Source organism: Rutidosis leptorrhynchoides, chromosome 5 (assembly GCF_046630445.1).
Source record: "Rutidosis leptorrhynchoides isolate AG116_Rl617_1_P2 chromosome 5, CSIRO_AGI_Rlap_v1, whole genome shotgun sequence".
Taxonomy (NCBI): domain Eukaryota; kingdom Viridiplantae; phylum Streptophyta; class Magnoliopsida; order Asterales; family Asteraceae; genus Rutidosis; species Rutidosis leptorrhynchoides.
The window spans coordinates 444237028-444264446 of NC_092337.1; the positions used below are offsets into that span (position 1 = coordinate 444237028).

General features: G+C 32.3%; 1 protein-coding gene across 1 annotated transcript; it reads right to left on the minus strand.

The window, feature by feature from the left end:
* Nucleotides 1–24811: 24811 nt before the first annotated feature.
* LOC139847834 (GDSL esterase/lipase At4g10955-like) lies at nucleotides 24812–27065 on the minus strand. The gene is made up of 3 exons (XM_071837561.1): nucleotides 26895–27065; nucleotides 26154–26275; nucleotides 24812–26074 (listed from the first exon to the last, which is right to left on the minus strand). The coding sequence occupies exons 2-3, from the start codon at nucleotides 26213–26215 to the stop codon at nucleotides 25108–25110; spliced, it is 1029 nt and encodes a 342-aa protein (XP_071693662.1). The 5' UTR covers nucleotides 26216–26275; nucleotides 26895–27065; the 3' UTR covers nucleotides 24812–25107.
* Nucleotides 27066–27419: the final 354 nt, after the last annotated feature.

The window sequence follows — 27419 nt, forward strand, 5'->3', positions numbered from 1 at the left end:
ATTATTAATTATTGATATTATGATGTTAACTATTGTAATAACTAATAATAATAACATAATTATTATTATTGTTAATAAAAACTTATAATGTTATCTTTATTATTACTAGTATTATCATAAAACATTATTAGTATTATCATAACTAACATTATTATTATTATTAGTATTATTTCTAGTATTAAGTATTATTAGTGTCCGTTTATAATTTTAGTAATATTATTACTATCATTATATTTACTATATCATACTGTTTGTATTATTATTAATATTGTCATTTAAGATATCTAATAAGACTAAAATTATCATTAAACTTACTACCATCATTAAAAATATTTTTTTTACTAAAACTATAATTTTTACTTTATAATTACTAGTGAAACTATCAATTTTAACAAATAAATCTTTTGTATATTATATATATTTATTAATATTTCATATAACAAACTAATGATATTTCATGAATACAATACTAATCACATATATGGGTATATAGGAATATTAACATAACTAAATATATAAATATTAACCATTATAATTATATATACAAAAAATTTATATATATACCATATAAAATAAAATATAATATAAGTATACGTTTTAAAATAAAATTTAATATAATTTTTATATAACTTCAAATATATAAATAATATATATATATATATATTACTAAATGAAATTATGTGATTTCCATATTATGTTTTAATAGATATACAAATTGATATAGGTTCGTGAATCCGAGGCCAACCCTACATTTGTTCAATGTCGTAATATGTATTTTTACTACAAAATACAGTATGGTGAGTTTCATTTGCTCCCTTTTTTTAATTGCTTTGCAATTTACATTTTTGGGCTGAGAATACATGCGCTGTTTTATAACTGTTTTACGAAATAGACACAAGTACTTGAAACTACATTCTATGGCTGGATTATTAAATCGAATATGCCCCTTTTTATTAAGTCTGGTAATCTAAGAATTAGGGAACATACACCCTAATTGACGCGAACTCTAAAGATAGATCTATCGGGCCCAACAAGCCCCATCCAAAGTACCGGATGCTTTAGTACTTTGAAATTTATATCATGTCCGAAGGAGGATCCCGGAATGATGGGGATATTCTTATATGCATATTGTGAATGTCGGTTACCAGGTGTTCAATCCATATGAATGATATTTTTTGTCTCTATGTATGGGACGTATGTTTATGAGAAATGAAAATATGAAATCTTGTGGTCTATTAAACTTATGAAATGATTATTTATGTTAAACTAATGAACTCACCAACCTTTTGGTTGACACTTTAAAGCATGTTTATTCTCAGGTACGAAAGAAATCTTCCGCTGTGCATTTGCTCATTTTAGAAACATTACTTGGAGTCATTCATGGCATATTTCAAAAGACGTTGCATTCGAGTCGTCGAGTTCATCAAGATTATTATTAAGTCAATTATAGTTGGATATATTCTGAAATGGTATGCATGTCGACAATTTTCGTTGTAAAGAAAGATTGTCTTTTAAAATTGAATGCAATGTTTGTAAAATGTATCATATAGAGGTCAAATACCTCGCGATGTAATCAACTATTGTGAATCATTTATAATCGATATGGACTTCGTCCGGATGGATTAGGACGGGTCTTCATAGTTGGTATCAGAGCGGTGGTCTTAGCGAACCAGGTCTGCATTAGTGTGTATAACTGATAAGTCGTTAGGATGCATTAGTGAGTCTGGACTTCGACCGTGTCTGCATGTCAAAAATTTTGCTTATCATCTTTGTCGGAAATCATCAGTTTATCATCCTTAGGAAATTACCTGCTTATCACTCTTAGTCTAGACACATATTACTGCATTGATTGCATGAATAGTGTATAGACAAAATCCATATCTTAGCGTATCTGTCACTGTAGACTTTATATGACACGTTTCCTTAATTTTCTCCGTAATTCACGGGATCTTTGGATGTATGTATAGATATTCTATATATAATTAGAATATCATTCGATATTCAAAAATCATTTCATATCAAAATCCTTTAACTGATCGTGAGAGATGGATCTTACACCTAGCTTGGATTCCATTAGTTCCGGAAGTGATTTCGAGATGTATATTGAAGCAGACTCCGAAGTCAATGAACCAGAAGTGCGTCAACCATTTAGTTATTTTTCTTTCTGGAGGAGATGGGGGTGGGTCCGAGACTTACTCACTCGATGGAGAAATGAAGAAGGTGAGCCCTACCGCGAACCAAACTTACCTCCTAACATCGAAGAAAACGATGTACTCATCAGTGAACCTATGCGCAACACTGTTGATAAGGCTAAAAAGGAACATATATTTCATAGCATTATCCCCCAAGAAAGACAAGATTTTAGTTGCAATTGTTCCATTTTCAAGTAATATTCGTTTATATTAAATAAGTGCGAAGACAAAAGGCAAAAACGACGAATTGAAGACACAAAGGTCCAAAAAGCTCAAAAGTACAAGATACAATCAAAAAGGTTCAAATTATTGATGAGGAACGTCTAAAAATGACAAGAGTACAAGTTACAAAACGCAAAGTACAAGATATAAAATTGTACGAAAGGACGTTCGAAAATCCGGAACCGGGGCATGAACCAACTTTCAGCGCTCGACGCAGCGGTGTAAAAATTACGAGTCAACTATGCACAAGAATAAAATATAATATTTAAATAATTCATAATAAGAATAATATTAAATAATAAAAAGTTGTTAATTGAGCATAGTTCAGGGGTCGTAAATGAAAATTCAATTTCTATATAACGATCTATGTAATGATGAATTGAGGGAACTTCTCCGAGACTTTTTTTTCGATCTCTTTTTTTTCTTCTATCTTTTTCTTATTTTTCTATCTATCAATATCAATATCTATAATTTATATCTATAATTCTCTATCATAATGTTAATGTAATCAGATATAACAATAATCTTAATTTTAATTTTAAATTATGATAATAATAAGATTTATGATAGAGATCGTTTGAGTGTGTAAGTCGAAATTCTGTCCGTGTAACGCTACGCTATTTTTAATCATTGTAAGTTATGTTCAACCTTTTTACATTAATGTATCGTAGCTAAGTTATTATTATGCTTATTTGAGCCGAAGTAATCGTGATGTTGGGCTAAAATATTAAGACGGGGTTATTGAACTTTGTACCATAATTAAGGTTTGGGCAAAAGACCGACACTTGTGGAAATTGGACTATTGACTATTAATAGATGGGGGGGTATTGTCTAATTGAGTGACAACTCATTGGAGTCTGTCGAACCTATCTTCAAATTAATTATCCTAATAATTAATAATGATTATGGTTGTCCTATTTAGCGACGTTCATATGGAATCTATTATAATCATTTAATTAATTATTCGGGTTGGGTAATTGATTATTCAAACTGATCAAGTGGGTAAATTAATATTCATATCTAATCAAAACAGGGGTGGATTACATACAGTGATAACTGGTGTAATTGTTGACAGAAGTGATAACTGCGTCACAGTTTAAATCCTTAATTAGTTGGAATATTTGACTTCGGGTATAAGGGTAATTTGACGAGGACACTCGCACTTTATATTTATGACCGATGAACTATTTTGGACAAAAACCACATAGGTTTCAAATAATCCAGGACAAAGGACAATTAACTCATTGGACAATTAATTAAAATTAAAAAGTCAAACATCATGGTTACGGAAGTTTAAATAAGCATAATTGTTTTATTGTATTTTTCATCGCACTTTTATTTTCTGTCATTTTATTTATTGTCATTATTTTACGCACTTTAATTATCGTCATTTATCTTTACGCTTAAAATATAGAATCGACAAACCGGTCATTAAACGGTAAAACCCCCCTTTTATAATAATATTACTACTTATATAATTATATATATTTTTTATAAATATAGTTAAAAATATAGTAAGTATCACCAGCTCCCTGTGGAACGAACCGGACTTACTAAAAACTACACTACTCTACGATTAGGTACACTGCCTATAGTGTTGTAGCAAGGTTTAGGTATATCCCATCCGTAAATTAATAAAACTTGTGTCATATTTTGTAGTATTTCCTAGTAAAAAAATAATACTATTTCGTACCCTCACGCTACATCATCAAGTTTTTGGCGCCGCTGCCGGGGAGCGCTAAAACGCTATATTTTTAATTATAATAATATTGAAATAAAATATAATAATATAATAATATTGAAATAGAATATAATAATATAATAATATTGAAATAGAATATAATAATATAATAATATTTAAGAATCAAAAATTTATACGTAAATTTTAAAAAAGTCGTATTTATTAAATACTTCAGGGGTATATTATGTAACTTATAATTAATAATTGCTATCATGTCGCTTTCATGTGAATAGTAAATTAATTAATTTATTTTCATTTACTATTCATGAATAGTAAATGAATTAAAAAAAAAAAGTTTTGAAAAAAAAAGTATAATTATAAAAAAAATTATTAATTCGTAAAAAAAAATCGTTTTTTTAAAAAAAAAAAAAAAATCGTTTTTTTTTAAAAAAAAAAAAATTTCGTTTTTAAAAAAAAAAAAAAAAAAAAATTTTGTGTAAAAAAAAAAAATCGTTTTTAAAAAAAAAAAAAATTCGTTTTAAAAAAAAAAATTTGTAAAAAAAAAAAAATCGTTTTTTTTAAAAAATTTAAAAAAAAAAAACGAAAAAAAAAAAAAAAAAAAAAACGTAAAAAAAACAAAAACGTAAAAAAAAAAAAACGTAAAAAAAAAAAAAAAAAAATTAAAAAAAAAAATATATATATTTTTAAAATTTTGTCTATAAAAAAAAAAATGTTTTTTTTAGTTTTATTACCTTTAGATTTTTAGATTATAGTCGCAACTTTTAGTATTAAGTTTAGTTTTGCCATAGTTATTTTTACTTCTAGAATTTTTAGGCTTTGCCGTAAAATCCCTTAAGTGCTTATTCCTTAGATTAAGTTTTAGGTGCTTTAGAATTTTACGACGCCGTATTTCGCACTACTTTCTTATTTTTATTTTTCGACGCCTATTTTTCGACCTTTTTATTTTTCGACCTTTTTCGACGCGCAATCTTTTTCTCTCTTATTTCTCGCCATTCTAGTTTTTAGGACTTAGAATTTTTTTTCTACTTCTTCTCTAAATTTCTTAAAATTACGAAAATTTATTTTAAGTGGTTAAATTGATAGACATCAAAATTTTCTGGTTCGTAGTAATAGTTGGATTTGTACGTGGACCGGGTTATTGGAGCCAAACAGTCCTCAATTATATTGAGACCAAACGAATCCTGCCCCTCTGCTGCATCTTTTGGCTATTCGAAACGTGAGCAAAATCAGAAAAGTCTATTAATTGGATAACTTATTATAATTTTTCTTTCCTTTTTAAAAACTAATAGGATATTCAGTGAATGCACCGAGCAAAACGTTCACCACCTTTCATACGTTCACCACCTGTAACTCGATCAAGACATCTAGCAAATATTGTCGCCGTTGATTTTTCTTTAGAATCGTCATCTAGTCGAACAAGAACTCCAACTCAAATTTCCGATAATCCATCTTTTGAACCCGACTTCACAATTAAGAACCCGGAGCATATTCAAGGACAATTCCAAGATCCTGAACCACTAATTATTCCTCCTGAACCACAAACCGTTAAATCAGAATCCTCTAGTGATTCGTATTCAACAAATTCAATTATGGAAGTAACGGAACCTCTAAGTATGGAAGATCGAATGAGAGCCACACGCACGGGCCAAGGTCACGCCATTGTTAAGCCAGAAGTTAATGCGCCAGATTATGAAATTAAAGGACAAATCCTACACATGGTAACTAACCAATGCCAATTCAGTGGTGCACCGAATGAAGATCCTAACGAACACCTTCGTACGTTTAAAAGAATTTGTACACTATTCAAAATCCGAGAAGTGGAAGATGAGCAGATCTATCTCATGTTGTTTCCCTGGACTTTAAAGGGAGAAGCCAAAGATTGGTTAGAATCGTTACCTGAAGGGGCGATTGACACATGGGATGTTTTAGTTGAAAAATTTCTTAAACGATTCTTTCCGGCATCCAAAGCCGTGAGACTTCAAGGAGAAATTGTTACGTTCGCGCAAAATCCAAATGAAACATTATATGAGGCGTGGACAAGATTCGGAAGGATGTTGAGAGGATGTCCTCAACACGGTTTAGATACTTATCAAATAGTACAAATATTCTACCAAGGTGTCAACGTTGCTACACGAAAAGACATCGACATAACAGCTGGTGGTTTCATTATGAAGAAAACCGCAACTGAAGCTTACAAAATTATTGATAACACAGCCTCCCACTCGCATGAGTGGCACCAAGAAAAAGATATCTTTCGATCATCTAAAGCGGCTAGAGCCGATTCTAGCCATGACTTTGATTCCGTTTCCGCAAAAATAGATGCTTTCGAAAGACGAATGGAAAAGATGAATAAAGATATTCACGCAATACGAATCAGTTGTGAGCAATGCGGTGGACCACACTTATTGAAAGATTGTCACATTGAACCAACGATGGAACAACGAGAAAATGTTTCCTATATGAACCAAAGGCCGGAAAATAATTATCAAAATAATTATCAACCGCCAAGGCTAAACTTAAATCGAAATCAAAACATTCTTTACAATCCAAAAGGACCCGAAAATAACTGGTATAACCAACAAGGTCCGAATAACCAACCAACTCAAAACAACACTTTCAATCAACAAAGACCTGGCTTATATAAACCACAACAACAAACTGAAGAGAAAAAGTCAAATATGGAAGACGTGGTATTCAAGCTAGTTGAATCTCAAACACAATTTATTGAAACTCAAACCCAAACGAACGAGAGGTTTGATCAGTCATTAAGAACTCAACAAGCTTCCATTTTGAATCTAGAAAAACACGTAGGTACTCTTGCTAGCATGATGAGTGAGAGGGAACAAGGAAAGCTACCGAGTAATACTGAAGTAAATCCTCGGAAAGAGAATGTTAATATGGTGTCAACAAATTCTGAAAAACCAGTTCCAGAAGATGGGAAGATTTTAGATGTGAGTAACAATGAAGAAGTTACATCACCACCACCACCCGAGTATGTAAAGCCAGTGGTGACACCATACAAACCACCCATCCCGTTTCCAAGAAAAGGAGTTGAGTATGAGCAAGTGATAGGTAATAAAGATTGTGATACCTCTGGAAAGAAGAAGAAGAAAAAGAATAAGAAAGTGCAAGAAACAAAAGCCGTAAATATAAACCCGGTGAATACAGTTCCACCAAAACCTCCACCTAGGGTAGGTGATCCGGGTGAATTTATTATTCCTTGTCTACTTAGTGATTGTGTCATGTATGATGCACTAGCAGATTTAGGTGCAAGTGTGAGTGTTATGCCTCTTTCCTTATATAAGAGATTAGGTGTAGGTGAGTTAAGTCCAACGGATATGAGTGTTCGACTCTTTGATCAAACCATTAAGCACCCAGTTGGAATTGCTGACAACCTACCCATTCAAGTAGGTAATTTAACCTTTCTAGTCGAATTCATTGTCATTGACATAGAAGAGGACTCAAACATTCCTCTAATTTTAGGACGACCATTCTTAGCGTCCACCGGGGCGTTATTTGATGTAGGAAATGGAAGAATGACACTTAAAAGTGGTGACAAATCGATCACCTTTATGATTCGAAAGACTAAATCTCCACCAACCAAAACCGTTGAACCAGCAAAAATGATTGGTAAGAACCATGTTGTTTTACCAACTCCAACGGTAATACTTAGCAATAATGAAATGCCTAAGTGTGGGGAAAATGAAGTAACATCTAATGATGACTTGATAACAAAGAACCCCGTTATTGATACGAAATTAAATGACCCCGTTATTAACAGTTCAATGAAGAAACTTTTTAAAAGGGCTATTGATGCTAGAAGTAAGGGGAACTTTAAGTTATGTAACCGGTTAGTATCCAATCTGTCGCCTAAAGAAAAGGCCAAACTAGTTGAATTATGGGATTTCACAGAAGAAGCTAGGCAATGGCTTAAAGAAAAATTCACAGATACGCAAGTTGATTATGGACCAAAAGAAATTAACGATGAAGTTAATCACAATTTCAACACCACAGCTACCTAAGTGTGGGGAGATTTAAGTGTCTTAAAAAAAATGCTATCTAGAGTTAGTTGTTCTGTTCTCGTGTAGTTCCGAGAATGGAATCCGATTGGTCTTTTCCGCTAGCAGACACTAAAGAACTAGTTTCCTCCCTCCATTCTGAATTTTTTTTTATTTTGTAGGTTTTATATAAAAATTAATATGCTTTTTAAATTTAAGTTTTGTGTGATTTTAAAAACAAAATTTACTTTATTTCATTAAGTTAAAAAAAAATGATTTATAAAATTCGTCGTGAGTTGAAGACTAGGTCATTAAGCCGAAATTACTTTACCCGAGGGCAGGGCGACAAATTTTGTTATCATTATTTTTAATTTTATTGATTTAAAGTATGCCAAAAATATTATACTTTATAAATTTTTGAAAAGTGGGGTTATAAACCAAACTTCAAAAATATATATATATATATGTTTGTATTTTATCTTATGTACAAAACAGGGTAGAACAACGCACTTTCAAAGACTAACATTAAGTTCAGCAATAGCTACTGATTTTGACGACAAGAAGCAAAATATCAAATGTGATGTAAAATAATATGCTTACAAACTGGGTATTTTTAATCACTTTTCTACACTAATCACCCTCATGAATTTATAATTATAGTCTGATTTCATGCAAATGAGGGCATTGCATGATCTCAAGTGTGGGGAAGGGTTATAAATTCTCTCGGGTTTGCACTTAGTTTATTTGCCAAATTTTGTGAAAATTTGAAAAATTTTCAACTAAATGAATTTAAAATCATGTTTATACATATTTATGAACGGTGAAAACTAGGTGATAATACCGAAATTATCGTTACCTCGAAAAGGACATAAATTGAGAAACACCCTAAAACGCTTGAATTCATTTAAAATGAAATAGAAGAAAATAAAAAGGCAAAGAAAGAAACTAAGTGTGGGAAGAATGTACCAAGTTATTCAATTTAAAACATATATCACATATTTTTGTACAAGATTATTGCAGGTACTTTTGCTTTGGACGATACTAATCAGTTTTACCCGATTTACTATAATACTTTTGAAAGAAAGATGGATCTACACGATGAATCAATTCCATCATTAAAAGGAAGTAAAGTCTTCCGAAAAAGACACGCGCTTCTTGATTTAGGTCATGAAGTTGTCGTCCAGACCAGCTGTAGGTTGACGAAAAATCTAGAAAAGTCATCTCTAAAATCAGCAGGAAATCCACGGACCTCAGCATCAAACAGGGTCGCCAAGTGGTCAGATTTATCCTAACCATGAGAAGGATTTATCTCGTACAATGGGGAGGCACCGTGCAAATTAGCTTGATAAGACTAATGAATCAGATCCCCAGAAAGGATAATCTCCTTAAAGATTAAAAATCAGCTTTTAAGACTGATATTACTCAATCCTTGAGATTGACCTTAAAGATTGAGAATTCAAACTCATGGAATTCAATGATATCTAAACTCGAGCTTGAACGAGAAAATATTTTGATCAAAAATACAAACCGATTTGTTTTCTGAAAACCCATTTTCAATGCGTTCATTACCATTGAACGTAAAATCCTAGGAATTCACCTGGAATTCATTAGGTCACCTGAACCAAATCGGGTGTCAACCGTAAGAACGGTGGTTGCATAGCATGGTCGGAGACAGGACTTTGTGCCAGACCGAAAAATTATAGGATGATCTTTACTATTGCTCCTACCAAGGATAGTACTAGCATCCGACACGTTTTTAGACCATAATCAAATGCATGTCACGGGACATTGCCTTAACAGTTTCTTGTTCATCGCTTTCCTTTACAACCGGACGGTAGTTTGCCGAAAGGTAATATACGGAACAAGTAAACTGGATGTGTGCTTTCCGATACCGGGATAGCAGTGGATTACACGAACCTAAATGTTTTTAGCCAAAATATTGATCCACAAATATATTTTGCAACACCAATGGTGGATCAAATCAGAAAACTTATCTAGGGTAAAAGCTAGATTGAATTTTCAAAAGATCAAATGTTTTCATAAAGATCCAATTTCCTAAAGGATCTAAATTTTTATAGTCATGTGGGACTGTAAACCGCCTTTCAAATGAGCACTTTGCTTTGGAAACCGAAAGTAAATCGGCTATTTGATTGCAAGTGTCGTTGACCTAAACCCAAGGCAACTGTGGATGACACACCCACCTTTAACCATCATTAATGTCATTGTTTATACCGCTATATCAAAATCACTGATGTACAAAATGTGATGAATAAAAAAGTGATTCATGTATGTTTTTATTTCAAGTTCTGTATTGCTTGAGGACAAGCAACGCTCAAGTGTGGGGATATTGATAAGGCTAAAAAGGAACATATATTTCATAGCATTATCCCCCAAGAAAGACAAGATTTTAGTTGCAATTGTTCCATTTTCAAGTAATATTCGTTTATATTAAATAAGTGCGAAGACAAAAGGCAAAAACGACGAATTGAAGACACAAAGGTCCAAAAAGCTCAAAAGTACAAGATACAATCAAAAAGGTTCAAATTATTGATGAGGAACGTCTAAAAATGACAAGAGTACAAGTTACAAAACGCAAAGTACAAGATATAAAATTGTACGAAAGGACGTTCGAAAATCCGGAACCGGGGCATGAACCAACTTTCAGCGCTCGACGCAGCGGTGTAAAAATTACGAGTCAACTATGCACAAGAATAAAATATAATATTTAAATAATTCATAATAAGAATAATATTAAATAATAAAAAGTTGTTAATTGAGCATAGTTCAGGGGTCGTAAATGAAAATTCAATTTCTATATAACGATCTATGTAATGATGAATTGAGGGAACTTCTCCGAGACTTTTTTTTCGATCTCTTTTTTTTCTTCTATCTTTTTCTTATTTTTCTATCTATCAATATCAATATCTATAATTTATATCTATAATTCTCTATCATAATGTTAATGTAATCAGATATAACAATAATCTTAATTTTAATTTTAAATTATGATAATAATAAGATTTATGATAGAGATCGTTTGAGTGTGTAAGTCGAAATTCTGTCCGTGTAACGCTACGCTATTTTTAATCATTGTAAGTTATGTTCAACCTTTTTACATTAATGTATCGTAGCTAAGTTATTATTATGCTTATTTGAGCCGAAGTAATCGTGATGTTGGGCTAAAATATTAAGACGGGGTTATTGAACTTTGTACCATAATTAAGGTTTGGGCAAAAGACCGACACTTGTGGAAATTGGACTATTGACTATTAATAGATGGGGGGGTATTGTCTAATTGAGTGACAACTCATTGGAGTCTGTCGAACCTATCTTCAAATTAATTATCCTAATAATTAATAATGATTATGGTTGTCCTATTTAGCGACGTTCATATGGAATCTATTATAATCATTTAATTAATTATTCGGGTTGGGTAATTGATTATTCAAACTGATCAAGTGGGTAAATTAATATTCATATCTAATCAAAACAGGGGTGGATTACATACAGTGATAACTGGTGTAATTGTTGACAGAAGTGATAACTGCGTCACAGTTTAAATCCTTAATTAGTTGGAATATTTGACTTCGGGTATAAGGGTAATTTGACGAGGACACTCGCACTTTATATTTATGACCGATGAACTATTTTGGACAAAAACCACATAGGTTTCAAATAATCCAGGACAAAGGACAATTAACTCATTGGACAATTAATTAAAATTAAAAAGTCAAACATCATGGTTACGGAAGTTTAAATAAGCATAATTGTTTTATTGTATTTTTCATCGCACTTTTATTTTCTGTCATTTTATTTATTGTCATTATTTTACGCACTTTAATTATCGTCATTTATCTTTACGCTTAAAATATAGAATCGACAAACCGGTCATTAAACGGTAAAACCCCCCTTTTATAATAATATTACTACTTATATAATTATATATATTTTTTATAAATATAGTTAAAAATATAGTAAGTATCACCAGCTCCCTGTGGAACGAACCGGACTTACTAAAAACTACACTACTCTACGATTAGGTACACTGCCTATAGTGTTGTAGCAAGGTTTAGGTATATCCCATCCGTAAATTAATAAAACTTGTGTCATATTTTGTAGTATTTCCTAGTAAAAAAATAATACTATTTCGTACCCTCACGCTACATCATCAACTGTATTCACCCTTCTTGCTAAAAATTTTCACCTCGAAGGTCGCGTTACTGCAATTTCAGAAAATATTCAACCTCTACTTCCGAATACCAATCGAAGGGGAATATTAGAATAAGTTAGGGAACTTCGAATTGATAATCAAGATCTATCGAATCAGATGAGTGTGTGGATAGAAATGATAGAGAGTAGGACAGAAACCCTGACAAGAATGGTGCGTGATTTACAAGCTATACTTACTACACTAACATCATCACCAACCTCAGCACCAACAACACTTGTAGCACCGACAGCAACAGTACCATCATCAGCAGCACCAGCAGCATAACCAGTACCATTAACAATCCATGCCTCAACATCTCATTCTGTACCTCGAATATAATCATCGTTTTACTTATTGTCCTACATCATTTATCTTTGTTCAACATGGCGATTATGTAATCTCTAATGTTTTAGAGATTATATATTCTTGTTCCAACGGTAAATCAAATGAGTTTAATATCATATTGACTCATTAAATCCATGATTACATCTGAAGAAAATATATATGTATATATATTGTTTTATAAAGATTGTAATTAAAAATTCTTTCGTACAAACTGTTAATGGTGAAAATATTTTAACGGGTAGGTAATACCCGAGGAATATTTAGATTTCACATTAATAAGTACATTGTACATTCTTTCAAATCTAATCCAACAGTCATTTATTATCCTACTTACAACCACAGCTATACGAATTCGTTCACCGCAGAATAACCCTTTTCATTCAATTTCATATTTGGATTTTGATCTATCAGAATCCAACAAGTGGCATAATGAAGAACACATTTGACGAAATAAAAATTTGATAGAAACAAACAAATTGACTACAAAAAAAAAATTTTGTTAAGAATCCACGCTAAATGTTCCAGCTAACTGTTCCTAGCTAACTGATTACATTTTATTTATCGTAGTTTGTTTATCGTAATTTAATTATCGCAATTTTATTTATCGTCATTTAATTACTGTTATTTACTTTACGCACTTTATTTATCGTCATTTAATTTCTGTATTTATTTTACGCACTTTAAATATCGGGACACGTATACAAGGTTTTGACATATCATATCGACGCATATATATATATATTATTTGGAATAACCATGGACACTCTATATGCAGTAATGATCGAGTTCTCTATGCAGGGTTGAGGTTGATTCTCAAATAATATATATACTTTGAGTTGTGATCGAGTCTGAGACATGTATACGGGTCACGATACGTATTAATTAATTCGAATATTATAAATTAAACTATATATGAATTATTGGACTGTTAACTGTGGACTATCGACTGTGAACTGCCAACATTGGACAATTAAAATGAATTAAAATATTGACTACAACATATGAAACTAAACAATTCTTCAAGTTTGCCACTTGATTTCATCTTAAACCTCATTTGTATATTGACGATTACAATCTGCGTTTAAACCTTTCATAATTCTTGAAAATACCTCAGGCGAGAGGATGAATCAACCGCATTTAATCTACAGAAGAAAAGATTGATGCATATAGCTATTCACCTGAGAAACTCTCGGCAACTGAGTAAACATTTAACCCGTAGTTGTGCTAATTCCTTAGTGTTATTATTACCCAAAATAACTTGGTAATTCCTTTCAAATTAGCCAATTTTGTCACAGCTCCAGCAAGTCAACTTTGACTTTTCATTCGAAACAACCTTATTATAACCTTAATTTATATGCGTGCTCTTTTATTGTTACCGGAAAAACCTTTTATATTCCATCATATTACCAGCAGACGTACCAGCAACCTCGTTGCTCCTTGGTTTTAATCCCTCCGACAAATCACTATATTTATCTATTGAAGTCTCATCATGTACTCATCCACATATTGTAATAAGAGTTGCCATACCAATTACCGGGAATTAGCAATCAGTATTTTGAAATCTCGCAGCATGCCTATGCCAACAGTTATATGTGCACATATAACATCTATCATCTGGACTTACATGCTTGAATGTGAAGTTTCTGAAAAACACCCCAAACTGCGAACTAGTCATCGAAATGCTGATGAAGCAGCAAAAACCGTAAAACGACATTAATAATCGAAAGTTTGATGATAAAGAATAGTACGATGGGAAAGCTCAGAAAAGTTGGAACTGGAAAACGAATTGAGCTAACCATGAAGGAGACCAAGGACAAATACAAGGACCAAACCCTATATTCAAAGAATCCAGGTAATTCTGAATCCGATGAAACCTTCAACGAATATCTTGCTCCGTACTCATGTTAAAATCTTGCGTAAAATCTTTCTTCATCAACCATCGAACTTATAAATCCCAAAATATCATCATAAATATCTTCGATATTTCTGAGGATATTTTCATAACTCTTCTTGTCCGAAATTAGTTATCTCTTCGTGCTATCCGTATTACATCATAAAGGAAACCATTTTAGTTTCTAAATTTCTTTAAAATTCGAGTTTAAATTATGAATGACTTCTGGAATAATGTTGGAAATTGATGCATGAGTTAGTATAATATAATGACACTTGATCAACGTGATTATATTACAGTAAGTCATGCTGAGTTTCTAATGAAACGCGATGATTCACAGACTCTAACGTCATCATGTGCCATGTTACACGACTCTAGTATTCTATTTAAACCTCTAAAATATCAAGAAAATATTTCTTGATTATTCGGTCTTTTCCAGGGTATTCTAATAATTTAACAAAATTAAGATCGTGCCATTTCTATTCCCTTCTTAGAATATTAACAATGTTCATTCTAAAACTTATATCTGCCAATTCTGGACCATTACAAGAGATGCCCAATCGCAAGAAGAAGAAACGAAGGGACAAAGCTCCGAAATAGAAATTGGAGTATAAATTGCAGCAAATAGGATGGAGTATTAACTGTGGATGACAATGATTATAGGAAACAGAAATATGGACATTAAAATATAAGGGGAGATATAAAGCCCGATAACAACGCATAAATTACAAACCGTGAATATCAATGTTTATCGCAACATAAAGACACGGGAGAATTACAAGCACTATAACCCCAAGGTAATAGTAAAAGTAAACAGATTCTTCTGGCGGAAGATTGGAAAGAATGATGATAGAAATGATAATTAGGAAAATATCAAGGATTAGAACTGGATTAAGCATTCTCACAATCTTTTGGATGCATGAACTAAGAAAGAAAGTATAGGAATGGTGAAAATAATGGAACGGAAGAGTTTAATTTATAATGAAAATATCAGACAGAGTAATCGAGGCAGATCACCGTATTTAATTAGAGAGATCTTAATTTCCTTACTCGCTGAAGAATCAAATCTTTTAGATTTCGAAGATTTTCTTTAAATCCATTGAATTCCGGAATTCAACCCTCTACGTCAAAAGCTAAGACGCACCTTAATTTCTAAATTCAAACGTGACCACATCAAAAATTATGACGAATCTCTATTTCTTCATTTCAATCTTTTGTGACAGCTTCACTGTTATGCTTCACACAATCGAATCATTTTACCTATGTTAATCGATAATGATAAAACTCTATTTATCAACTCATATTAGTCAAGAAAACATATTTATTGTTAGCCATGACGACCTCACTCAAATTTCGGGACGAAATTTCTTTAACGGGTAGGTACTGTGATGACCCGGGAATTTCCGACCAAATTTAAACTTTAATCTTTATAAGATTCTGACACGATAAGCAAAGACTATTGAACCGAGTTTCAAATTGTTTGAACTATTTTTCATGTATATTGTTAACCTTTGACTATTGCTGACGATTCACGAACAAATGTGTGTAAATAAATATATGTAAAAATATATATACATATAAATATAAGAGTATGTATAATACCTTGAAATAATAAAATATACTTTCATCAATTTGAATTAAAAATGTAGAATAACAAACAAAATAATTAAGTTAATATTAAAATAATAATATATAAATAAATATATGATAAATATTATAAATTGTAATATTAATATATTAAATGTAATTATAAGTTTAATTATAATTATTATATTACATTTAGTATTATTAATATCATTAAAAATATAATACTGAAATTTAATACATTTGATTTGTTATTATATTTTTTTATTTATTAATATCATTATTATTATAAATAATAGTAATAATATAATTTTAGTATTAAGATTAATATTAGTAATTATTACTATCTTTATTTCTTTTATAGGATTATAGTTATTAATATTTATATTTATATTAAACTGAGATATATCATCAAATTTGTTTTACATCACTATCACAAATCTTTTACTGTCTCTTAAAGTTATTTAACCAAATCTCTTACATACATTATATACTATATGCACAAGACATCATCAAGAATCAAACACGAACTCTTTTGTTGTTTACTTTTGTTTTATGCTCTCATCCGAATATAACCCAAGAATCACTATCCATTCTGTTTCCACTAACTTTATTATATATCCATCTATCCTCTATAATACATATACATACATTTACATATGGAGAGTTAATAAAACAACCACCATCACAACCATCAAGTAACCCTGTTATAGAGCTGCTGCTATGCTATACTCTTGCTACATACTTATGCAGCCTAAACAACTCTACAAACCATAAAATTGATGCTGCTCACTCATGAATTGAAGAAACTACTGCTACTATTATACATCCTATGTTACAGCTCCACACCATCATCACCTCACCTCTCAATTCACCATCAAGGAACACCCTGCCACTCTCATCAGCCACCTGCACCACAGCCACCTGTACCACAGCACGTTAACAACCATCTTGATCGACCCAATTCAAAACACCACAACCACGGTATGTTGCTATACTTGTCTATCCTGTTTTCCTGCCAAAATAACCCAAATTCACTGTCGTGTTACAATCACACAGCCTTTACAAAATAAATCCTAACTAGTGTAAATTTTAAAAGAATGCTTCGGATGTAAAAGATACTAAGTTTACAATGAACTCAAACTAAACTTACTTTAGGTTATGATAGCTGCAGTTGCTACTGCACTGTTATTTGTTTCTGTTTGAGCTTTCCCGACCACCAACATCAATATTGTTGCAGGCCTAGTTACCGTGATAATATCGCTGTTTCAGACTTTAACCTAAATCAAAACCAAACCCATTGAAACCCATTCAAAAAAAAAAAAAACGAATGCTATTATCAATCAAACCCCATTTATACTGCTGTTTGATCTCTGTTATTCGCTGCTGCTGCTATTAACAACCAAAAACACAAACAAATCATTGACTATAGTCGATTACTACTAAGAACACCTTTCAAGACTGTTCGTTTTCAATCCAATTAAAGGTACATAATACTTATAGACGGATGAAACAATTAAGAGAATAATCAATGGATCGTTTACTTACTTGCATCAATTGACTTACCGATTAATTGAGCGATTAATGATGATGAAGGAGAGCGCTGAGGACGAATCAATTACCTGCGGGTCATCGATGAATACTGATGATAAATCGGTTGATGATGATGAGGATGATTGTTGATTGGTTGTACGATGATGATATTTTTTTTTTGTTCGCTGTGTATGGCTTCTGCTTTATCTCGATCTGATTTAGGGGAGATGAACAAAACGCGTAGCCTCTTTAGGTATATAATTATATTTTATTATTATTATTATTATTATTATTATTATTATTATTATTATTATTATTATTATTATTATTATTATTATTATTATTATTATTATTATTATTATTATGGTTATTGCTAGTTTATTATTAATTATTGATATTATGATGTTAACTATTGTAATAACTAATAATAATAACATAATTATTATTATTGTTAATAAAAACTTATAATGTTATCTTTATTATTACTAGTATTATCATAACTAACATTATTATTATTATTATTAGTATTATTTCTAGTATTAAGTATTATTAGTGTCCGTTTATAATTTTAGTAATATTATTACTATCATTATATTTACTATATCATACTATTTGTATTATTATTAATATTGTCATTTAAGATATCTAATAAGACTAAAATTATCATTAAACTTACTACCATCATTAAAAATATTATTTTTACTAAAACTATAATTTTTACTTTATAATTACTAGTGAAACTATCAATTTTAACAAATAAATCTTTTGTATATTATAAATATTTATTAATATTTCATATAACAAACTAATGATATTTCATGAATACAATACTAATCACATATATGGGTATATAGGAATATTAACATAAACAAATATATAAATATATTAACCATTATAATTATATATACACAAAATTTATATATATACCATATAAAATAAAATATAATATAAGTATACGTTTTAAAATAAAATTTAATATAATTTTTATATAACTTCAAATATATAAATAATATATATATATATTACTAAATGAAATTATGTGCTTTCCATATTATGTTTTAATAGATATACAAATTGATATAGGTTCGTGAATCCGAGGCCAACCCTACATTTGTTCAATGTCGTAATATGTATTTTTACTACAAAATACAGTATGGTGAGTTTCATTTGCTCCCTTTTTTTAATTGCTTTGCAATTTACATTTTTGGGCTGAGAATACATGCGCTGTTTTATAACTGTTTTACGAAATAGACACAAGTACTTGAAACTACATTCTATGGCTGGATTATTAAATCGAATATGCCCCTTTTTATTAAGTCTGGTAATCTAAGAATTAGGGAACATACACCCTAATTGACGCGAACTCTAAAGATAGATCTATCGGGCCCAACAAGCCCCATCCAAAGTACCGGATGCTTTTGTACTTTGAAATTTATATCATGTCCGAAGGAGGATCCCGGAATGATGGGGATATTCTTATATGCATATTGTGAATGTCGGTTACCAGGTGTTCAATCCATATGAATGATATTTTTTGTCTCTATGTATGGGACGTATGTTTATGAGAAATGAAAATATGAAATCTTGTGGTCTATTAAACTTATGAAATGATTATTTATGTTAAACTAATGAACTCACAAACCTTTTGGTTGACACTTTAAAGCATGTTTATTCTCAGGTACGAAAGAAATCTTCCGATGTGCATTTGCTCATTTTAGAAACATTACTTGGAGTCATTCATGGCATATTTCAAAAGACGTTGCATTCGGGTCGTCGAGTTCATCAAGATTATTATTAAGTCAATTATAGTTGGATATATTCTGAAATGGTATGCATGTCGACAATTTTCGTTGTAAAGAAAGATTGTCTTTTAAAATTGAATGCAATGTTTGTAAAATGTATCATATATAGGTCAAATACCCCGCGATGTAATCAACTGTTGTGAATCGTTTATAATCGATATGGACTTCGTCCGGATGGATTAGGACGGGTCTTCACAGTTGGTATCAGAGCGGTGGTCTTAGCGAACCAGGTCTGCATTAGTGTGTATAACTGATAAGTCGTTAGGATGCATTAGTGAGTCTGGACTTCGGCCGTGTCTGCATGTCAAAAATTTTGCTTATCATCTTTGTCGGAAATCATCAGTTTATCATCCTTAGGAAATTACCTGCTTATCACTCTTAGTCTAGACACATATTACTGCATTGATTGCATGAATAGTGTATAGACAAAATCCATATCTTAGCGTATCTGTCACTGTAGACTTTATATGACACGTTTCCTTAATTTTTTCCGTAATTCAAGGGATATTTGGAAGTATGTATTGATATTCTATATATAATTAGAATATCATTCGATATTCGAAAATCATTTCATATCAAAATCCTTTAACTGATCGTGAGAGATGTATCCTACACTTAGCGTGGATTCCATTAGTTCCGGAAGCGATTTCGAGATGTATATTGAAGCAGACTCCGAAGTCAATGAACCAGAAGTGCCTCAACCATTTAGTTATTTTTCTTTCTGGAGGAGATGGGGGTGGGTCCGAGACTTACTCACTCGATGGAGAAATGAAGAAGGTGAGCCCTACCGCGAATCTTATACAAAGCAATGGTCAACAACACATACATGATGTTGGCCGTTCCCCAAAAAAAAAAAAAACAAAAAAACATGATAACAGACATAAAATTACAATTATATGAAATGACTGAGCAAAAAGGTGAACAATTACCTTATGATGTTGACAAAGCAGTAGATGGAAAAGTACTTTAGAAGATGAAAACAAAAGTGATAAGCCAACAATTTTCGTTTTTTTTTTTAGATGAGAAACGAAAAGTCTAGAAGGAAAAGCTTTCAATATGCCACATATAGTATACTTCCAAAATATCCTTTTTTTTTCAAAGAAGCACATTCACTTTGACTCGATCTTATGGACATAACATAGTCAACTAATAACAATTTTTTGACATAATTAGTCCAAACGGGTCAACGGGGTCAAAATGGACGATTCACACTTCTACACATATACATATATTCTTATATATATTACGATCTATTCTTTAGGCGTGTTTGGTAGAAAACCTCTTAAATACCCATAATTAGGCGACAACCCCAATTCAATTCTTCCATATTTTATTCTTGACTTATAGGTAATCTAATGAGCTCTGAGTTGTTAAGTAATTGGTACACAACCCAAACTTCATTTCCATCAGAAGAATACAACTTTTGATAAAATGGTTTAGGTTGCTTATCTAGGTTGTTACTATCTCATTCCTAAATTCTAATATATAAATCTGTATAAATTATATATTGTCTCTTGGAAGTATTATCATCATTCTTTCAGGCTGTCTAAATTGTAACTACATCTCTTTTCAAATTGCTTCCGAAATTCATATCTGGCATAATCATATATATGTTAGTTAATCAAAACACCCATTGGAGATTCCAAAAATATACAAAAAATCAAAACACATATTTGTAAACTATTTATGCAACCCAAAGATTTCTAATATTAATAACTTATATATATTAACATATACTTTATTACATGGCATCTAGCGTTTACAAATATTATACAATACACATAGTACATCGCATATAACGTTTACAAATATTATACAAAATACAGAGTACATGGCATGTAGCGTTTACAAATATTATACAATACATAGTTTATCGATTTCGTTCACATGTTAACAAACAACTACCTATTTACATCCTAAAGAACGATTATTTATTAACCATAGGCGTAACCTGAGGTCATTAAAAGCGATAGGCCTGATCATCATTGAAGTTATTTTCATGTAATAAAAACAACCTAAGCTTCGAGCCATCTCGAAGAGCCCTCGCTTTGATACGCTCAAATTCGTTATCGTTATCAATACGCTTCAACTTGACTTCATGTTCATCAAAGTACAAAACTGAAGAATATTCAGTTGTTATTTCTTCTGCAATAAGTTCGTGTAACCAATCGAGGAAGAAGATCGTCGACTCACATATTTTGAATGATTTTTTTCTTCCATTTATATACCACCTCCAGCCCAAAGTAACTTTCCTACCGTAAAATATATCCATGGAGATATAGGGGTCATCGTCACTAACATAACAAAAGTGATACTTATATATTTTTTTTATGTATATAGCAGTTTATATATGGAAAAAATTACATATATATTACATACCTGAGAGAATCATTGTTTGACATTTTATCAGTTACTGAATACAGTTGCTTGATCTATTTCGTCTCAGATTACTGCCAATGAGGTCAACAAAATTACTTTGTTACTCATTCCTGTTGATATATAGTGACAGAATATAATCCTTATATGTTATAATAATATGAAACTACTATTATAATTCGTGTTTGTTTCCTGAAATCAGTGAAAAGGGTAAAGGACAAGCTTGCAAAATCTTAGTTAACATTAGGTTTTGGACTCTGTATCTTCTCTAAATTTAAATCGAAAGACTACAATTAACAATTCAAGAACAAAACAGCTAGTAAGTAAATTAATTAGTTGAACATATCAATGAAGAGAATATATGTGACTAATCAAAAACTTCCAATTGGTATTCTAAAAAAAAAAAAAAAAACAACTACAGTACGAAAATTTGGGAAGACATACATATGAGGTGGTAAAACAAATTAAAAGGTAGTGAAAGAATATGTTTACCCGAGGAGGACTACGGTGTCTGGCAATGTCTTGAAGATGCTACTTGTGGTTGGTGTGAGATACTCATAATCTCTGAAGCAGGTAGATATGCACTAAATATAGATGAAGAAGGTAAGGTTAAACAGTGTAACAAACAGTAGTCCTGGTCCCTTTTTTCTGGATTTTTCCCGAGGGAAAAAAAAAAGGAAGCTACAGTTGATTTGCTACAGGGAATTAAATGGCGAGATGTGATTGGTTGGCTATGTCTATATAGTATAATATAATATAATATAATGGTAATCCTGCGATTGGGCCAGGCTCAACTGTTTCTACTACTGCTTCTGATTGCCTTTCAGTTGTTGATGGGCCTGATATTGGGCCAGGAGCTTATACGAGTCCTCTAGCAAATAATATATTGTGCAAATAATTTCGGTCCGGTTATCTCCGATGTTAAGGGCGCGGGGTTTGATGTAAGTATGAAGAAATTGGTTGAGGCGGAAAATACCACACCATAATCATTGTCGGAAACCAGATCATGAAAACTTTCAGAGATTTTGGTCTTCAGATCTTCAAATTCAACTGAGGCCGAGATGTAGATACGCACATCCATGCCACCTATAAATTGATTTATGTTAGTGATGGCTCTAGTTTTGAGCTTTTGACAATTAAAATAAAATAAATAAATAAAAAATTAGGAATCTAATCATTAATTACCTCCATCATAAGTATTAGTAGTATTATTTTAGGTTTGTTGAATTGGATGATCCAAATTGTTGTTGCTTCACATCCTCCTCCTTGCAATCTACTTCTTCTTTCAATGTTAATAATTCGAAACGTTTTGCAGGATTGTCAACATATTCAACACATAAAGGGTGCTTACCAAGTTGTTTGCCACAACAAGGATGCCCAAAACTTGGCAAACAACTCTTTAGTATTAATAAGAGTGACTCCAACAAGACAGAAGAGTCGATGTTGTTGTTGAATGAGAAGAAGAACTCAAACGCATAATCACAATCAGTGTAAATATTCCTCAAACATGTGACAAGACAACAGCTGCCATATTCGGAACTGGTGGTGTCAGGGATCAATTCTTTTAGCTCCAACCACTTACTAATATTTCTGGAAAAATAAGTCGAGCGGTAAACATGTGACAAGACAACAGCTGTCATATTCGGAACTGGTGGTGTCAGGGATCAATTCTTTTAGCTCCAACCACTTACTAATATTTCTGGAAAAATAAGTCGAGCGGTGTTTAATCGCCATCAGAGCGAGCCCCCTTGCCCCGTCTTGTATTTTAACACAAGCATCATAATAGCCCTTAAAAGTATCAGGCAAAATAACCGTCCAGTTTGATCGCACACTCCACATCCTCATTACGGTTGTGGGTCCAAACTTGACAAAGAGTTACGCCATGAGATTCAGTCAGGATGGATAGTGCTTCTTGACAAAGAGAAGGAATACATGACCAGTAACAACAATCTTAAATTATAAACGCAAAAAGTTATACTTATATATTTATATATGTGAAACATAAGTACATAACCATCGTTAGCAAGTCACCCTTCTTTAAACCAAACTCTCTCTCTCTCTCTCTCTCTCTCTCTCTCTCTCTCTCTCTCTCTCTCTCTCTCTCAAATATTTCTTTTGTGCCCTAATCCATATTTCACTCTCGACGCCACCACCTCTCTCTTTGTTTCCATCGCCGCCGTCACCTGGTTATCAACGTTTTGTAGCCGTAGGTGCGGCCTTCTTCTCCGGCCACCGGCATCTTACTGGTGGCTTAGACCCCTCTTCCCATTTTTCCTCTCCAGTCGGTGGTGAAATGCCTGGTGTCTTTATTTTTGCGATTTTCTTCTTTTCTACACTCAGATCCGCGTTCCTTACCATGGATTCGTGCTTTCGAATTTTCCGGCGAAGCTTTCCTTTTCGATTCCGGCAGCAGGCGGCGAGTCCGTGTAGTTTTCTTCACGAACTCTGCTTTCATGTGGTGTTTAGGGTGAGTTTCTACGTTTCATTCGTTTTTTTCATGTTCTAGGGTTTGTTGGTTGTCGGTATGTCTTGCTTCGGCGACTCTTGCCGCTTTTCCTTTTTGATTTTTCACTGGCGGCTAGCATTTAGGGCTCTGTGTTAGATCCGAAAGGTGGACTTGTTTTTTGGGTGGATCGCTCCATATTCCGGCAGGTGATCCGAAAGTAATTTAGATTGTATTCTATAGATCACGAGCACATCATAGGTATGTAAATGCATGGATGTGCCGAAGCACTTCTTACCAAATAGATATGGTGCTCAGTTTATTTGTACAACACCATTCATAGCAGAAAAACGGACACTATCAAAACCCAATATGACAACAAAATCAGCAGGTATGCAAACGGAAAAAATTGGAATTGACATCACACAGCTTAGTCGAACGGCCAAGGAAATATCTCAGGCACCGACTGTTCTTTTAAGGAGGATTAAAGTGTTATGACATCATTATCATGGACTCTTATATCAGATGTGAGACAATGCCACCTTGATGGTGTGAAGCACACAATGGGCTCAACTGCTGCCTTGTGTCAGCATAACCTTGAGATGAAAAGAGTAACAAAATGAAGTTTGAAAACATATCAACACAACTAATTTTACTATAATGCTGATATTGTTTGAACAAATAAACTAGATATTAACAAAATGGATGATCTTTAACAGCTGATCAATACATTTAACGAGCATTAATAACATGCAAACAAGGGTGAACCATCAAGTATTGACCTTAAATAGCCAAACCGCTCATCATCATCATCTGTAAGTTCTTGATTCCAATTGCTGATCACGTCTCCACCACTGATGAATCCCATGAGCCTCCTTTAAATCACGCGCTCGTTTCAAATTCACCGTCAAATTAGCCGACGGAATCAAATGCAACGGCTCATGTGATTCTTTACCGATTGCATCCATAAACAAACCTGCAATCGAATGTTGTGCAGCCAATCTTTCAACCCCACCAGCCCCAATATTACCCATCTTAACCCGATGCCCAAAATACCCAATATACTCTGAACATATATGATCACGCGGGTTCACATACAAACACGGGACCCACTCTGCTAATTCAAGAAACTCATTGTTTCGTTGATGATGATTATTTTTCATTTTCACTGCAACCGCAAGTCCAGCAGTTACAAAACTGCCAGCGATTCTAAGACCATGTTTGACTTTCTTGTTCTTGATCGTTTCAATCGGGGCCGACACAAATGGCGGGTTAAAAAGATGCGATTCGAGAAAAACACGGTTTTTCGCCATGTTTTTACCTGCAAGCATAGCCATTGCTGCTCCAAGGGAATGACCCGTTAACCATATGTTTTGGTTACCCGAAGCAACCAGATTTCGAACCGCCTGATTCGCGATTTCAAATCGAGATGATTGATGCAACACGTTTTTAACAAAATGGAGGTCTAATTCTAGGTCACGGGAGAATGCGTCACCTTTTGTTATCGTGCCTCGAAAAGCAACGATGTATGATGGAATTGAGTTGGTTGATACGGTGTAGTTTGGTAACGGGTCGGGTTTATATTTGTATATAGCACCGAATATGGACGAGTCAGCATCGTCTATGAGTTGACTTTGCAAGTCAAAGTTGGAAAACTTCCACCATGAAGGAGCAAGCGCTTGTGACCCGTGGCGGTTTTCTTGGCGGTCACGTTGCATGATGTATACACCTTGAACCATGCATGCTGCAACTGACCTTCGATGATCCACATCAGTCCTAAATCATTTAATTTTGATATGTAATATTCAATAACATGTATTAAGTTACACAAATCAGATTAAGAAAAAAGTGTTACCAGTCGACAGAGGTTAAGTGTAAAGGCCCTGAAAGCTCGAAAACATCCCTTTCTGAAGCCATTACATTAGTGTTGTCCCCTTTTTGTGGCTTTATTCTTTTTATTCAACAGTCAAATGTATACTGAAACATTATAAACAACAAACATGTAAGTACAGATACAACATAATCCAAAAAGGTAATTTAGAATAATTTTACCAATGGAACTATTATATTATGTTAATTGGAACACTTTTAAGGTTATTCAATAGTCAAAAGTATACTGAAAAATTATAAACAACAAACATATAAGTACAGATACAACCTAATCCAAAAAAGGTAATTTAGAATAAACTTTCCAATAGTACTATTATACTATGATAATTGTAACACTTGTAAGGTTTTAAGGTGTGTTTTAGGATTGCTTATTTTAAATTGATTATCTGCTTACAAACAATTAGGTACTAACATGTTTAGCATAAGTGTTTAACAAATAATTAATTCAAATAAATTGTTCAATACATAAAATATTTGTAAATTCCCAAAAATTCAAGGAAATTTGGGAATGAAATCTGGCTGTTGGTATCATCAATCAAGATTCAAGAACAAAGAATGTGAATATTCTTATAAGTGAAATTACAAGATTATATATATATAAATGTATATAACGTAAATCATGAAAACTGCTGTACATTATTATTATTATCACAAACAAAAAGAGGATCGTAATTTATTTACGATGAAAATTAGGGTTTTAATGTACCTGAGTAAGATTATTATATTACGGAATGAGATCTGCGAAAATCATTAAACCATAATTTGATCGTATCGGAATCTACATACCTACTACCTATCGATCTCCGGTGAAGACAAAAGAAAATTGTGGGAGGAAGGTGCAGTGTTGTTTTCGATTTTAATTACTGAAATGGCGATAATGTCGCTCAATTATGTGTGTATACAGTACAGTACATATAGTTTTATTCAAATTATTATTAAAATACTAAATACTAAACTTTTATAGTTGGTTGATTGATGATAACTAGTAAAATGGGCCCGCGCGATGCTGCGGGGCTTCTGGGTTGCGCATTTATAGTTAACGGAGCGTTATGTATTTACAGAATAGATAGTACCTAGATGTGTGTATGTATTAAATATATCCGAGATATTTAGCATTTTTTTTAGAAGTGTCCGTTTCGCGTATAGTTAGTCCCGTTGTGTTCATAAGGTTTTTTTGAGTTGAACGGTGTGTTAGAAAAAAATTAACGCGAGGCGAGCGGAAAGATATGTC